We start from the raw sequence: 12,928 nt of genomic DNA, 5'->3' as shown, positions 1-12,928 counted from the left end.
AGTCACTGAAATTAAAGGAAAATACTGTGTAAGAATGAAAAAATGTTATGTGTTACTCAGAGTGCCACAGCACTTAGACTGAATGCCTGCCTAAGATGCCAAGAACACTCTGTTTTTAAGAGATAAAATGATCGATTTTGCCCTCCTTTACCTGAATGAATTATTACAGTTCGGTATTGAGGAACAGCAGTTAAGTGCTGTCAAGGGCAAAACTGTTGTGTGCATTGTCACACAAATTGTGATAGAAAGCGCATGCATGTCTTTGTGTCGCTTTGCAGGAGATTCTCTAAGAGGCAGTCTGTAAAATATTTATGAACACCGGTTCTTAATTAATTAATCAGGGAGTGTGCGCCGTTGCAGATTTTGATGAGGTAAAGTTACATTAATAAGATCCAATATAACACCTTGTTACCATAAAGGCTGAAGTCAGCAATTATCGTAAAAATGGAAATGTGGCGCATTGTATGAACGGACATACACAAGCAGGTACGGGCGCGTGAAGATCTGCTCCTCTGTAGGGGGTAGTTATCCTTCTGTTTGTCAGCGGGAGTAGACTTTAGAGGAGATTTTTAGGTTCGGCTGAAAACATTAGAAAACCATTCTCGTAGTGCTTTGCTTTATACTTTGTTGTTTGTCATTGTAATGAAGGCCTTGAGACTTTTGGGGGCAGATGTCATTTGCTGCACTCATTTGATCATTGAAAGCTTAAATTCAAAACAGTCAGTTCAGTAAGTCAATAAGCGCGCCCAGCTAAAGCTAGCATCTTTTAAACTTCTTTTAAACCCCATGCCTCTCAGTTTGACATCCCTCTGAAAACAATTACCGATGCTGGAACCTAATGTAACCTAAACTGGAAGTCAGTCTTTGGCAGTAAACTAGATTTCAGTAGAAGCTCTCTGTAATTCCTGGCCCAGTGCTCCTACCATACCAGTACCAATGACTCCTGACAGTATGGAAGAGATTGTTTAAGAAAGCATCGCCTATCTAGGGTAGGCATTCTGCAAACCTCCCTCGTCAGAACAAGGTCACAGCACTCTCAGAATCTCCTCTGTGCACTGCGGCGCGTTCCGCGGGCCCCATTCTCCATGTTTGTTTTGAAATGGTGAATCCCATCTCCATCTCCTTCCATTAGCTGGCAGGGGCTCACCTCCAGGGTTCCTCCTGAAGCGCTTGTGAAATATTGATAAAAAAAGTCTTATTTTCAGGATCTGAACGCTGGAGGCATTCCGCGGCTGCACAATGTAGCACTCTTTGCGCGCCCATTCAATATTCTCTTCACAAAGTGCCTGTATCTGGAGAAGAAATATTAACCACATGAAATGCATAAAGTGCCTGGACCAGGCTCTTATGTTCTATGTATTTTTAAATAAAAGCTTCCCTTCCTATTACTGCTAAAAATGCTTGGCGAAAAGTTGCCGCAAACATACGACATGACAATCTTCCATATATAGACATATAAACATGAACTATTATAACATATATATACATAATATATTCGTTTTTGTGACAACTGTAAAGCAATGAGGTAAAATCACCATCCCAGATAATACCATATGCAAGGATCTGAAGGAATTGTTATGCCTTGATGATCTCTTAAGATACATATATATATTGTAACATAGCATGTTATTTGTGGCTATGGACACCCCAAGTCACTTCCATGAAAGGGCTCGAAAAGATCACAGGACTGAAAGCCACGACACATTTTGATCTCGGGAGCAACTATTGATATTTTGAACACTGCCGTGGGCGTTCACGACACATATATGTGTAATGCATCATTTCAGAAGAAAGAAAAAAATGTGGAAGTTGCCAGAGAGGATGCCAATTAGAAATACTGTTTTTTAATTACCAGTTAATTGATGCAATAACATTTGTGTCCCATGCATTGCGAGAGCGAACAGGTGAATAATGAAAAAGATAATTACTGTTTATGAGTTGTCAAGAATAGTATAGCGATATGAGGGATTACTTGTGTAATGTCCTGAAATTGGAGGTAATGAGCTTGTTTCTTCACCAGCTTTGAAATGATTTTTCCCAGCGTTTACCAGCATTGTCAGGACAATAAACAGCGGCAGCGTCTTACTATAAAAATGGGAAGAAATAATTTGTACCACGTTTAAGCATTCCACGGGAATGATGTTCATTCTAACATCAGGACTGACTAGTGCAAGACGCACTCACATGCACATACACACACAAACGCATACACACACAGCTGTCATGGTAGTGAATGAAAATATGCATTCCTCCAGAGCTTTCTAGACCTTCATTTTTACCATGACATGATGCACAGCTAATAGGCTGACTTGGTGAGATTGGTGTACATACAATAAAACCTTTCTCCAGTTCCTCTCAATGTTGTTACCATCATCATAGTGGTATTAGCACGATTTGATTCTTAAATGCAAACAACTGATATTTTAATGGTAAAAATATTTTCATGGAGAGGTCAATGTGAATCCAATTCTTGGATTTCATCCATTTGAAACTTTGCTAGACAAACCCAGTTTACCTGCAAAGGTCCAGCTGCAGGTAGAGACACATATTAACAATATGTATTAGTAATTGATTAATAATGCCCTTTGAGAACATTTTCCTCTGCCCCAAGTCTGCATGTGGAGCTACTGAATGCAGCTGCTCCAATTTAATATATTAGAATCTCAGCATGGCAAGACACTATCTGAAAGAGAGCCATTGCATTTTTGTTGCTGATGCAGACCCTCATAATCACTTTGGAATAGGTCATTTGCAATAACACTTAGCAAACCCTGAGAGAAATCAATTCCCTTTGTCACTCAGTGGCCCACGGTTGTTGTAAACATCTCTACATGAGGGGGGGGGGACCTTTGACACAGCACTCAGTCAATGGCCCACTGTGAATTACAGGGCCCTGCACGACAGCCCGCTGTTTGCAGAGAGGGCCGCTATGCAGATCCGCCTATTCAGTTCACAGCAGTGGCTAACATCAGAGATGTTTGGCCTTACATGGCCTAAATGATTTCACTCGAGCGGGATAAAAACACCGAGCCATACACAGCAGTAAATATTTTGGGGGAAAAAAAAAAAGACGGCGATTGCTGATCAAAAGGGAGTCCAGCGTTAGGATTCCTGTCACGGTTCAACGTCAGAAGTCATTTTCGATGAAGTGCATTTATCAGATACTTGCATCAAGTTTAATTAGAATTCACTGCACTATTTCTTTGGCCGTATAATTTCAATTATTTTTCCCAAACAATCCATCAAGGCTACATGAATCATGGTGCAGGCCCACTCTTCAGGCGCACTGATTGCTGTTGTAGAAACCCATGTGTTTTTGTGACTTGGGAGCAGGAAGTGAAAGCCCTTTCCTTTTCTTGTGCAGTAGTAATGAGTACCCCCTCTCGAAATGACATTGTTCTCTCTCTTGCAGTGTATATGCCCGATGATGACGTCAGCCTCCGGGACTCCATTGCGGAGGATGAAGGAGAGAACGACACCCTGACCGAGGAGGAGTGCTCCGAAAAGACCAGCCCCAAGGTGCAGGAGGACAAGGAGGCCGACAACAAGAGCAGCTACAGCTACCAGAACTCCCCCATCAGCGTCCTCTCCAACCAGGAGGCCGAGCTCGAGTCCCGCCTCAGCGACGCCAGCGACCGGCTCTCAGACTTCAAGAGCACCTCGCCGCCCGAGAGCCACAAGGATGAGGAGAGCCGCACCTCCAAGCTGAAGGACGAGATGAACAGCAGCCTGGAGAAGATGAGGGCCGCTTACGCCAACTTCCTGTCCGATTCCTATTGGTCGGGGATCGGGCTCGACCTGAAGGCGGGCAGCAACGCCAGCAAGGGCAGCTGCGACAGCACCAATGGAAGCGCCAAGAGCGAGTTTGACTGGCACCAGGACGCCCTGTCCAAAACTCTACAGCAGACCCTCTCCCCGAAGCCCGTCTCCAAGCCCAACCTGTTCAGCTCCGTCCACCTGTACAGGCAGAGCAGCAAGGCGTGCGGCGCCGTGTTCACGGGGGCCAGCCGCTTCCGCTGCAAGGACTGCAGCGCGGCCTACGACACCCTGGTGGAGCTCACCGTGCACATGAACAAGAGCGGGCACTACCAAGACGACAACCACAGCAGGCAAGGCAGCGCCTCCGCGTCCTCGTCCAAAATGCGGAAGCGGAACCTGCAGGACATGGAGGGGAAAGAGGACGCCCAGAAGGTCCTCAAGTGCATGTTCTGTGGCCATTCTTTCGACTCCCTCCAGGACTTAAGCGTCCACATGATAAAAACTAAGCATTACCAAAAAGTGCCTTTGAAAGAACCCATTCCCGTAATCGCGCCCAAGTTAGTTCCGCCAGCAAAGAAACGGGCATACGAGGTCACCAGGCCGTGTTCTCCTGACTCGACCACGGGGTTGTCTGGCTACATCGACGCGCAGAGGGTTTCCAGCCTTCATGGGTCGCACAGCAACCGCTACGGGTATCAGAATGGGGCCAGCTATACGTGGCAGTTTGAAACGTGCAAGTCTCAGATTCTGAAGTGCATGGAGTGTGGAAGCTCACACGACACCCTCCAGCAGCTCACCACTCACATGATGGTCACAGGACACTTCATCAAAGTCACCAGCTCTGCATCCAAAAAGGGGAAACAGCTGGCCCTGGACCCTCTGGCGCTGGAGAAGATGCAGGCCTTAGCTGAGCCCCCAGCGAGTGAAACCCAGAGTGAGGGGGATGGCGAAAAGGTCTCGGTGAAGAGTGCAGCTACTGGGGATGCCGAGAAGGATGCCCAGAAGGAAGAGACCACCGAAAAAACCACAGGCAGCAAAGCCGAGGAAGAGGAAGTCAAAGACGACAAACAGGACGAAAAGCGGGGTGAGGATCAAAAGCCAGGGGATGGATCTTTCAAGTACCCATATCTGCGTGAAGAGGACCTTGAGCAGGTCTCTGGTGGAGGAGGGGACATCCTGAAGTCTTTAGCCAACACGGTGGCCTCTGCCATCAACAAAGCCCAGACGGGGACACCCAGCTGGAGTGCCTATCCCAGCATCCATGCAGCCTACCAGCTCTCCGGCGTTATCAAGACCGCCCCTCTGTCTGCGTCGCCGCCCATCCCGCTGAAGCAGACCTTCAACAACAAGCTGAGGGCCATTGCGCCGAAAGGGAAGTTTTATCAGGCTGCCGCAGGGGCCGAGTGCTTCCAGGGCCAGCGTCACAGCGCCGACATCAAAAAGGAAAGGGGCAGCACGTGCGACGGCAAGGACAGTCAGAGCGCCAAGTTTGATCGGGCAGAAAACGATGACAGCGACGGTCAGGACGACTCCTCTTCCTCCTCCAAGCCCGACACGGACTTCGTGAAAGAAGGGAGCGACGCGATCAAAGGGAAGCTGAGCCCGGATTTCTCCGACAGAGACAAGGCGTCACCAAGCCCTCCTGCCAGCAACGGATGCAGCCATGCTTCAGCACTTGTCAATGACTCTCCTGAGATCCTGGGCATAAATCCGCTAAGTGCACTGCAGTCTGTTCTGAACAATCATTTGGGGAAAGCCAACAAGCCCTCCAATTCGAGAGCGGAAGCCACGCTCACTGCTCGCACCCAGTCCTTATTCTCCAAGCCAAACAGAGGGCTGGAGAAGCCTGCCCTGGCGCTTGTCCCCCCAGGAGCGGGGAGGGTGAAAAGCTCCTTTCTGTTCGAGAGCAACGACCAGCCGATCGACTTGACAAAGTATAAAAACCACAAGGTGAGCTCTCTCCTGCAGTCCTCCACTCCAGTGCCGCAGAAACACGCTCTCTCCGACATCGCAGATATGGTCAAGGTTCTTCCAAAAGCCACCACGCCCAAACCTTCAATGCCTTCACGGATGCCTACCATGAAACTTGAAACGGACGTGCGGCGCTTCGAGGACGTGTCCGCCGAGATGTACTCGGTGCACAAGCGGAAGGGCAGGCAGTCCAACTGGAACCCGCAGCACCTGCTCATCCTGCAAGCCCAGTTTGCCTCCAGCCTCTTTCAGACCTCCGAGGGCAAGTACCTGCTGTCAGACCTCGGCCCTCAGGAGCGGATGCACATCTCCAAGTTCACCGGGTTGTCCATGACCACCATTAGCCACTGGCTGGCTAACGTCAAATATCAGCTGAGGAAAACGGGCGGGACCAAATTCCTGAAGAACATGGACACGGGCAATCCGGTCTTCTACTGCAACGACTGCGCCTCTCAGTTCAGGACACCGTCTGCTTTCATAACCCACCTGGAGTCCCACCTGGGATTTCAGATAAAAGACATGAGCAAACTGCCCATAGAGCATCAGACAAAAGTAGAGCCGGAGCTGTCCAAGGCTCTGGGCGTCAGGGCGACAGAGACACCGGCCACAGACGAAGACCCTGACTCTAAATTCAAATGTAAACTTTGCAGTCGGACATTCGCCAGCAACCACGCTGTCAAGCTTCACTTGAGCAAAACTCACAGCAAATCACCCGAGAACCATTCACAATATGTTGAAATGGACAACGAATAGCGTCAGCCAGTACGTCAGAAAGATCTAAATTTTACTACCTGTTTGATTTTGTCATTTCTTTACTGTAATTGCTTTGCTTTTTTTTCCAAACACGGGATATATTTTCTCACCATGTTTCAAGTAGCATAACATACAGTAAATACTTTCATTAAGACCAATATGGACCCACAAAGCTGGACTTAAAATGGACTATTATTGAGGAAAAAAAATAACGTAGATGGCTCAAGGACTCATCAGCTGATCTTTTTTGCACCCTGTTCAAATGCATCACCAGTAATGAAATGTATTACGGCTTGAAACATAATTGCTGATGTTTGCATGCAATAGCATTGGCTATGACTACTATTTATTTGTATGATATGCCAGGTTTTAATTGTATTACTTTTATGGCAAATTGATTAATGCGTTAATTGTAATTTACAATTCCAATGATGAGACACCTGCATAAATATGCAGATGCTCCAACAGGTAGTGAGACACCTGTGAACACATTTATTGAGATGTACAGTATATTGCTCTGTAAAATGTTTGTGTTGCAATGATAGAACAGAAAAAAGCACTTTAATAAATGTTTAATCACCAGTTTAGACTCAGATTCTGTACCTGACCTAACAATTTTAGACAGGCTGGAAACAAGGGCGTCTCTCATCAGTGTAAATATAGCAGAACAAAAATAGTGTTTCATGTTACAACAAAAAAAGAAGATGGTGAACCAACTGAGACCTGCACCTTTTGTACCAATACAAATAAAGTGTTAACATTTTCTAACAGACTCTTTTTCACTTTAAGTTTTAAGCGTGCCGCTTATGTCAACTTGTGTGTATGCCATGGGTCATTAACACAAGATCAATATACCCATTTTCTATCTTGGCAAAGTGGAACTGTATTGCATTTTGTGTCTTTATGTGACTAATAATGTAAGTAATGTTTACAGTCACCGCTGAAGTCAGTTAACTGAAAACGTAGCTGAGAGCACCTGATAAATCAGGGCGAGCAAGATCTGTTTGATGAAGTAAAACAATATTTAAACAAGTATAAACAAAGTGTGGCAGTCGAATCAATAATGTTCCCCAACATGGTACTGATGATCTCCAGGAGCTATAAAGTCAGTACACAAAAGCAAAAAAAGTGCGCGTATGGAATGTTATGATTAGACTATTTTGACAGGTAGCCTTGAAGGTACCCCTCCTTCAGCAGAAAATACATAACTAAACACATAAAGGACGGATCGCTTGGACTTGATTCTCTGCATGCAGCTAAAGCCATGAAACAAGATTGTTCCCATTTTGTGACTATCATCATTGGGAATGGCTTCCCTGTATTATGACCACTTGACTAGTGTGTGTGTGTGTGTGTGTGTGTGTGTGTGTATGTTTATGTTTGGGGTTTTTTTTTTTGATAACAACTGTTCAACATTTCATGACTCCTCACATGTCATCTGTTTTCATGTTAAACCACTGTCTTGGCTTGAGTCACTTTTTGCACGTTAATGTATGTCCTAGAGAGTAATCAAATATCAGCTGTCATGACTCTATAGCAATCAGTAACTGTAAATCAATCCACCTTTCTATCCCAAATCATTTGGCAATTATAAACAACATATTGATGTCATAGGTCTGTTATTTGCTGTAGGTCATGCTTCATAAATGACATTAATTCACTGTATTTTTCTGCTTATAAGTGCTATATTAAAATACCACTGTGATACATACTGTTCGTAATACATATTACAGAGGTGCATTTGGATTGATTTATAAAATATAATGAACAAAAAGACCTTTTGGAAATGGAAGGTGAATATTTATTTGACCTTGGAAATGTGCTGCTGAAATTAGATTAATATATGGCAGTATTTCTAAAAATTAGCCAGATGTTGTGAATGAATTATATGCATTCTGCTTTATTATTTGCATAGCTGACAGCTTTATTCAGAATAGCTTACATGCCCTGGGTAAATTTTGCATATTGTCCATATATACAGTTGGATGTTTACTGCCAGAACAACATCATGGTAATACCCAGAATTTGAATATGCGACCTACTGGTATAAGTATCCCAAACTGCTATGCTACACGAACGCTGAGCTACCAGAACGTAGTTGGTTAAACGATAACATTTCTTGGGGGGGGGGGGGGGGGGTCAATGGTGTTCTTTCAAGCAGCGTTGTTCAGTCCTCTGAACAACCTTTTTTAAGTTCATGTAATAATAACCATGATAATTTCCCTGAATTTAATGTAAATCATATTTTATCTTATTTCCATGCAGGGTCAGTTCAGCAGCACGCTCCTTTAGTTATCACTACTCTTGTTATATACGTCTTTTCTTTAAATATTTAATGCATGTGTATTACTCCAATGCTGCCATCAGACTCAAGAAGACAAACAATGCTTGAACAAAAAGCGCAATTCAGACGTCAGACTGAGCTACTAAAAAATGATTGCCTTGCATAGTTGATATTTTATAAGTGTGTTATGGTATGTAATGAGGTGTCAATCATCTTACAAAAGTGTAGAATTTCAGCCTAGAAGCAAAGGGTTTAATATTATGTCAGAAATGTCACCTTTGGAAAGACGGAACAGGCAGCATGAGAAATAAAACCACTCCAGGCATTTTTTTTTCCCTCAAAAATGCAGTATTGCTCAATTCCAAGTTACCCCCAAATTTAAGTAACTGGCAAAATGGAAGAGTGTCAAAAAAGTCAAGCTAAATGCAACTGTCAATTTTTTTGTTGCATCATTCGTGTCATTATAAAGTTGTGTTGGGAGAATGATACTGTGAATTTCATCTCCTTTCCCAAATAGGACACTGTTCAGTTTTTACCCTAATCTATAACGGGAAAGTTTCCATTTGTTTCAGCCAAAGTCCTTCTACATAAATAAGTAAAGGAATAAAAAATACATTTCACAAAAAATGCCTTTGGAGACTGTGAAAGCTGATTATCCTTTGGACTCCTGGAAACGTGTCTGTTGATTGAATGGTGCGACAGTTCCAGAAATACATTCTTGACTTGATCAAAGAGTTTGACCTGCCTTCTTATTTTCATGCAGTTAACAAACTTGTGAACATCCAAATGATTCTGCTTCTGACCAGCTGCTGCAAATATTGCCCTTCGTACCTCCCTCTGTCTTTTTCTTTTTTCTTTTTGTTTTTTTTTTTTCAAAAATATCTGTGAGTGCTCCGTACCAAAATAAAACAGGGAGGAGAACAGATGCTGAAATATTTAACATGGATGTTGACATCACTTGGGCTTTCTGTGAAATGCTGTACAGTGTGAATGGGAAAGACTTTGTTCTCTGCAAAAACCCTAAAGTGGATGTATGATAGTTTCCATTAGCACCAGTTGGAAGGGAAAAATGCTAATTTTGAGAGAAACTACTGCTGTAATGGCTGTGGAGCAGATTTGCTCTTTCTCATTTTAGACATTTTTAAACTCCAAGTGCTCTGAAGGCACATCATTATCCAGCAGCATTTTTGATATGTTAATGGAAACTGGAGCCCAAATACTTGTTTTTGCAAGGATCTGTGTCTGTCTGTGTACAAACCCTTGTGCATTTTCCAATATTAGCGGTGTAACCCCGATTGCATCTTCTTTTTGTGATTAAATTGGCTTCACTTGATATGTTGCGCTATTGCAGAATCATAATGATTAAACATATTTCTTTCTCTTCTCTCTGATTTCAAAGCTATTAAAAAATAATTGCCTTCTAAATTCATAAACATTTAATGCTATTTCATCTTTTTTTTAAGCAACCAACTCCTCAATTACCACTACCCATCATATCTCTGTTTTATAACGGGCAACTGACATTTGATGGTAAATGGGAAAAAGAACACGGGCACCATGGTGATTTGAATATTCTGACACCAACTTGCCCTCTATTGTTTGAAATGAGCAGGCAATCACGATTGTTCATCAGATGACTCCTAATGCAGTTAACGTATTCAGCTATAATTTCTCCTTGCATTTATAATTACTGTCATAGACCACACACCTCAGTGAGCAGATTAAAGCCGTAAATTATTTAGGCCTTGCTTTAGCGATGGAACCTTGATTTATCTGGCGAGCCATTATGTGGTAGAGTATCAACTGTTCGAAATCGAGGCTGGCGAGCCCTTTAAGAAACACCAGAGAGCAATGACAAAAGGAAGGGTGTATTCCCCTCATTTGTGTGTTTAATGATAAATAGACTCCAAGGCAGAGAATTGCCTTGTCAAAAAAGTGCTGCTCTGTGGGGTTTTTTTTCCAGAATGCCTTTTAAGACATTTTAAGTTAAAAGTCAGGAAAATAATTTGCAGACAATCCCTCACTCGGCCCAACCCAAAAAGAGTTTATACCCATTCCACCTTCAGTTTCCTGTGACAGCTGATTTCAGGCATCTCTACCCCTCACCAGTTCATAACGGTTGTCAAAAACCTCAACCAGAAGGACATCTGTGTTTCCTGCCTTGGTGACCAAGCCTGAGATTCTTAACTGTGTCTTGTGCCATGTTAGTCTGTTAAATTTAATTCTGATTCTGAGTCGAACATTGATAAATACTTTAAGCATATCCCATTCGCTGGAAATTAATTCAGTGTGAACCAAAATATTCTGAAATGTTCAACCAGAGGTTCCTCTGTTAAATTGTTTTAGATGATAGCAAAAAAAAAAAATCATTGAAATGAGTTCCAGCTCTCTACATTCATTTTCTTAATATTAAAGTTATTATTATGTAACATTTATTTAAATGAAGCTCTGAATTTCAAATTTGGAATTGGGTGAAGAGTGAAAGATTTCACTGATGCAATTGGCAAGTTAATTCACAGTTTCACCAAAAGCAAGGCATTAATCTGCTTGTCAATATATTTTGTGTAATAATATTTGTTTTTCATGAATTAAAAGGCAATTGTAATCTTAAATGCTACTGGAAGTTACAATTTGAGCAGTTGAGATGTATGCATAATTTATAATATAATGTATGCGTAATTTCTTTTGCAATTACACTCGACATATTTTATCATAAAAATATGGCAAATTAAAAAAATTTAATAAGTAAATTGATTTATCCTTAAACTAAGCTTTTCATTTATTTAAAAATTTCAGCTCACTGTGTTATGAAAAGTCAACAAAACTCACAGGTCACCTCCATTTTGAACAAATATGAAGTATCCAGAAAGTTTTTTTTTTAAAGTACTAAATATAATGACCTCTTGAGAGCTGAAGCATCATTGAAACTGACTGCCTGTCTTTTTAAAATGTATCCACATCATCTTTATACAAACACTGGAATCACTTTTAAAGTTGCGTGTTGTGTAAATGCGTGACAGATATGGTGAACATTTCCAGATTCCTAATCCAACAAATGCGATCTGTCTATTTCTTCAAACTCTGTGCATCAGATTGTCACCACTGTACTTGAAAAGTGTCATTTCTCTGCCTAATTAAGTCCCAGTCCTGAAAAATGCCTGGGAGTATCCAGACGTTGGCTGATTTTGAGCCAGAAGGAAGTGAAACATTAAAAAGTGTAGAAACTGGACTGACTATCCCAAAGAGTTATCATTTGACAGTCAGCAGGCTGTATGATTCATATAAAATAAAATACATCCATAAAAATATAATAAGCAGATTTATTTGTTTGGATGTGTGCACAATACAACCTTGCTATAGGCTGTCATATTTCAAAACTAAGGCTGCAGTGTAATACAACCAAAAATACAGGGACACAAATACATCAGCATACATGTCATCTTGCAGATGATGGCTATCATAAAGCAAAAGTAATTTGCTTTAAGAGTTAATAAATAAATTAATTGCTCAACTGTGGCCCTCTGGCACATAATTTAGGCTCTCTCATAGCCTAAACATTATTTTGGTGTGCCACGTATGAGCAAAAATGTAAATGTGCACAAAAAGGAACTAAGGCAAAAACCTCCTATGAAAACACTCGGGATTTTACGATGTACCAGACCATTAACATCAAAGCGCTTTTACCCTTAAAGTCTTTTTCAGGAGCTTGGAGGTAGTTAAAGTGGAAAAAAGATGGATGGCAATAAAAAAAATCTAATTTTTTTTGCTGGACACAGGTAGAGAAGGTTCTGGAAACGGACTTATACCCCAGGGGCTGAAGGGTCATATCCTAGGTGGCGCGCTGCTCATTAATGGAAAGGGTACTTAACCTGAAAATGCTTTAGTAAATATATACACCTGCATCCATGGATACATTTTTTAAAAATGCATTTCACACATTAATTGGCAGGTTAGGACTGCTAAAGATGGGCCATCCACCCCTGTCTGATGCTGGCTTGTTGCGTCTGCTCCAGCGCTTTCAGATTAGACAACATGCTGAAACACTGAGAAAAACAATAAGGGCAAAATGCCACACCTGTTCCCTCCATGCAGAGTCTCATATCTGCAAGGTTAATTGTTCAAATGAAGGGCATTTAGCAAGATTGACCTTCTGTGCCAGAT

General features: G+C 42.2%; 1 protein-coding gene across 1 annotated transcript in view; it reads left to right on the top strand.

Moving 5' to 3' along the window:
- Positions 1 to 7,206, top strand: part of LOC118780638 (teashirt homolog 2) — a 58,263-nt gene extending 51,057 nt beyond the window's left edge. Inside the window, exon 2 of the mRNA XM_036533250.1 lies at positions 3,413 to 7,206. Coding sequence (XP_036389143.1) covers positions 3,413 to 6,483 — 3,071 coding nt within the window. The 3' untranslated portion in view covers positions 6,484 to 7,206. The remainder of the gene's footprint in view (positions 1 to 3,412) is intronic.
- The last annotated feature ends 5,722 nt before the right edge of the window (positions 7,207 to 12,928 follow it).

Source organism: Megalops cyprinoides, chromosome 7 (assembly GCF_013368585.1).
Source record: "Megalops cyprinoides isolate fMegCyp1 chromosome 7, fMegCyp1.pri, whole genome shotgun sequence".
NCBI lineage: Eukaryota > Metazoa > Chordata > Actinopteri > Elopiformes > Megalopidae > Megalops > Megalops cyprinoides.
This window is presented reverse-complemented; position numbering and strand designations above follow the sequence as displayed.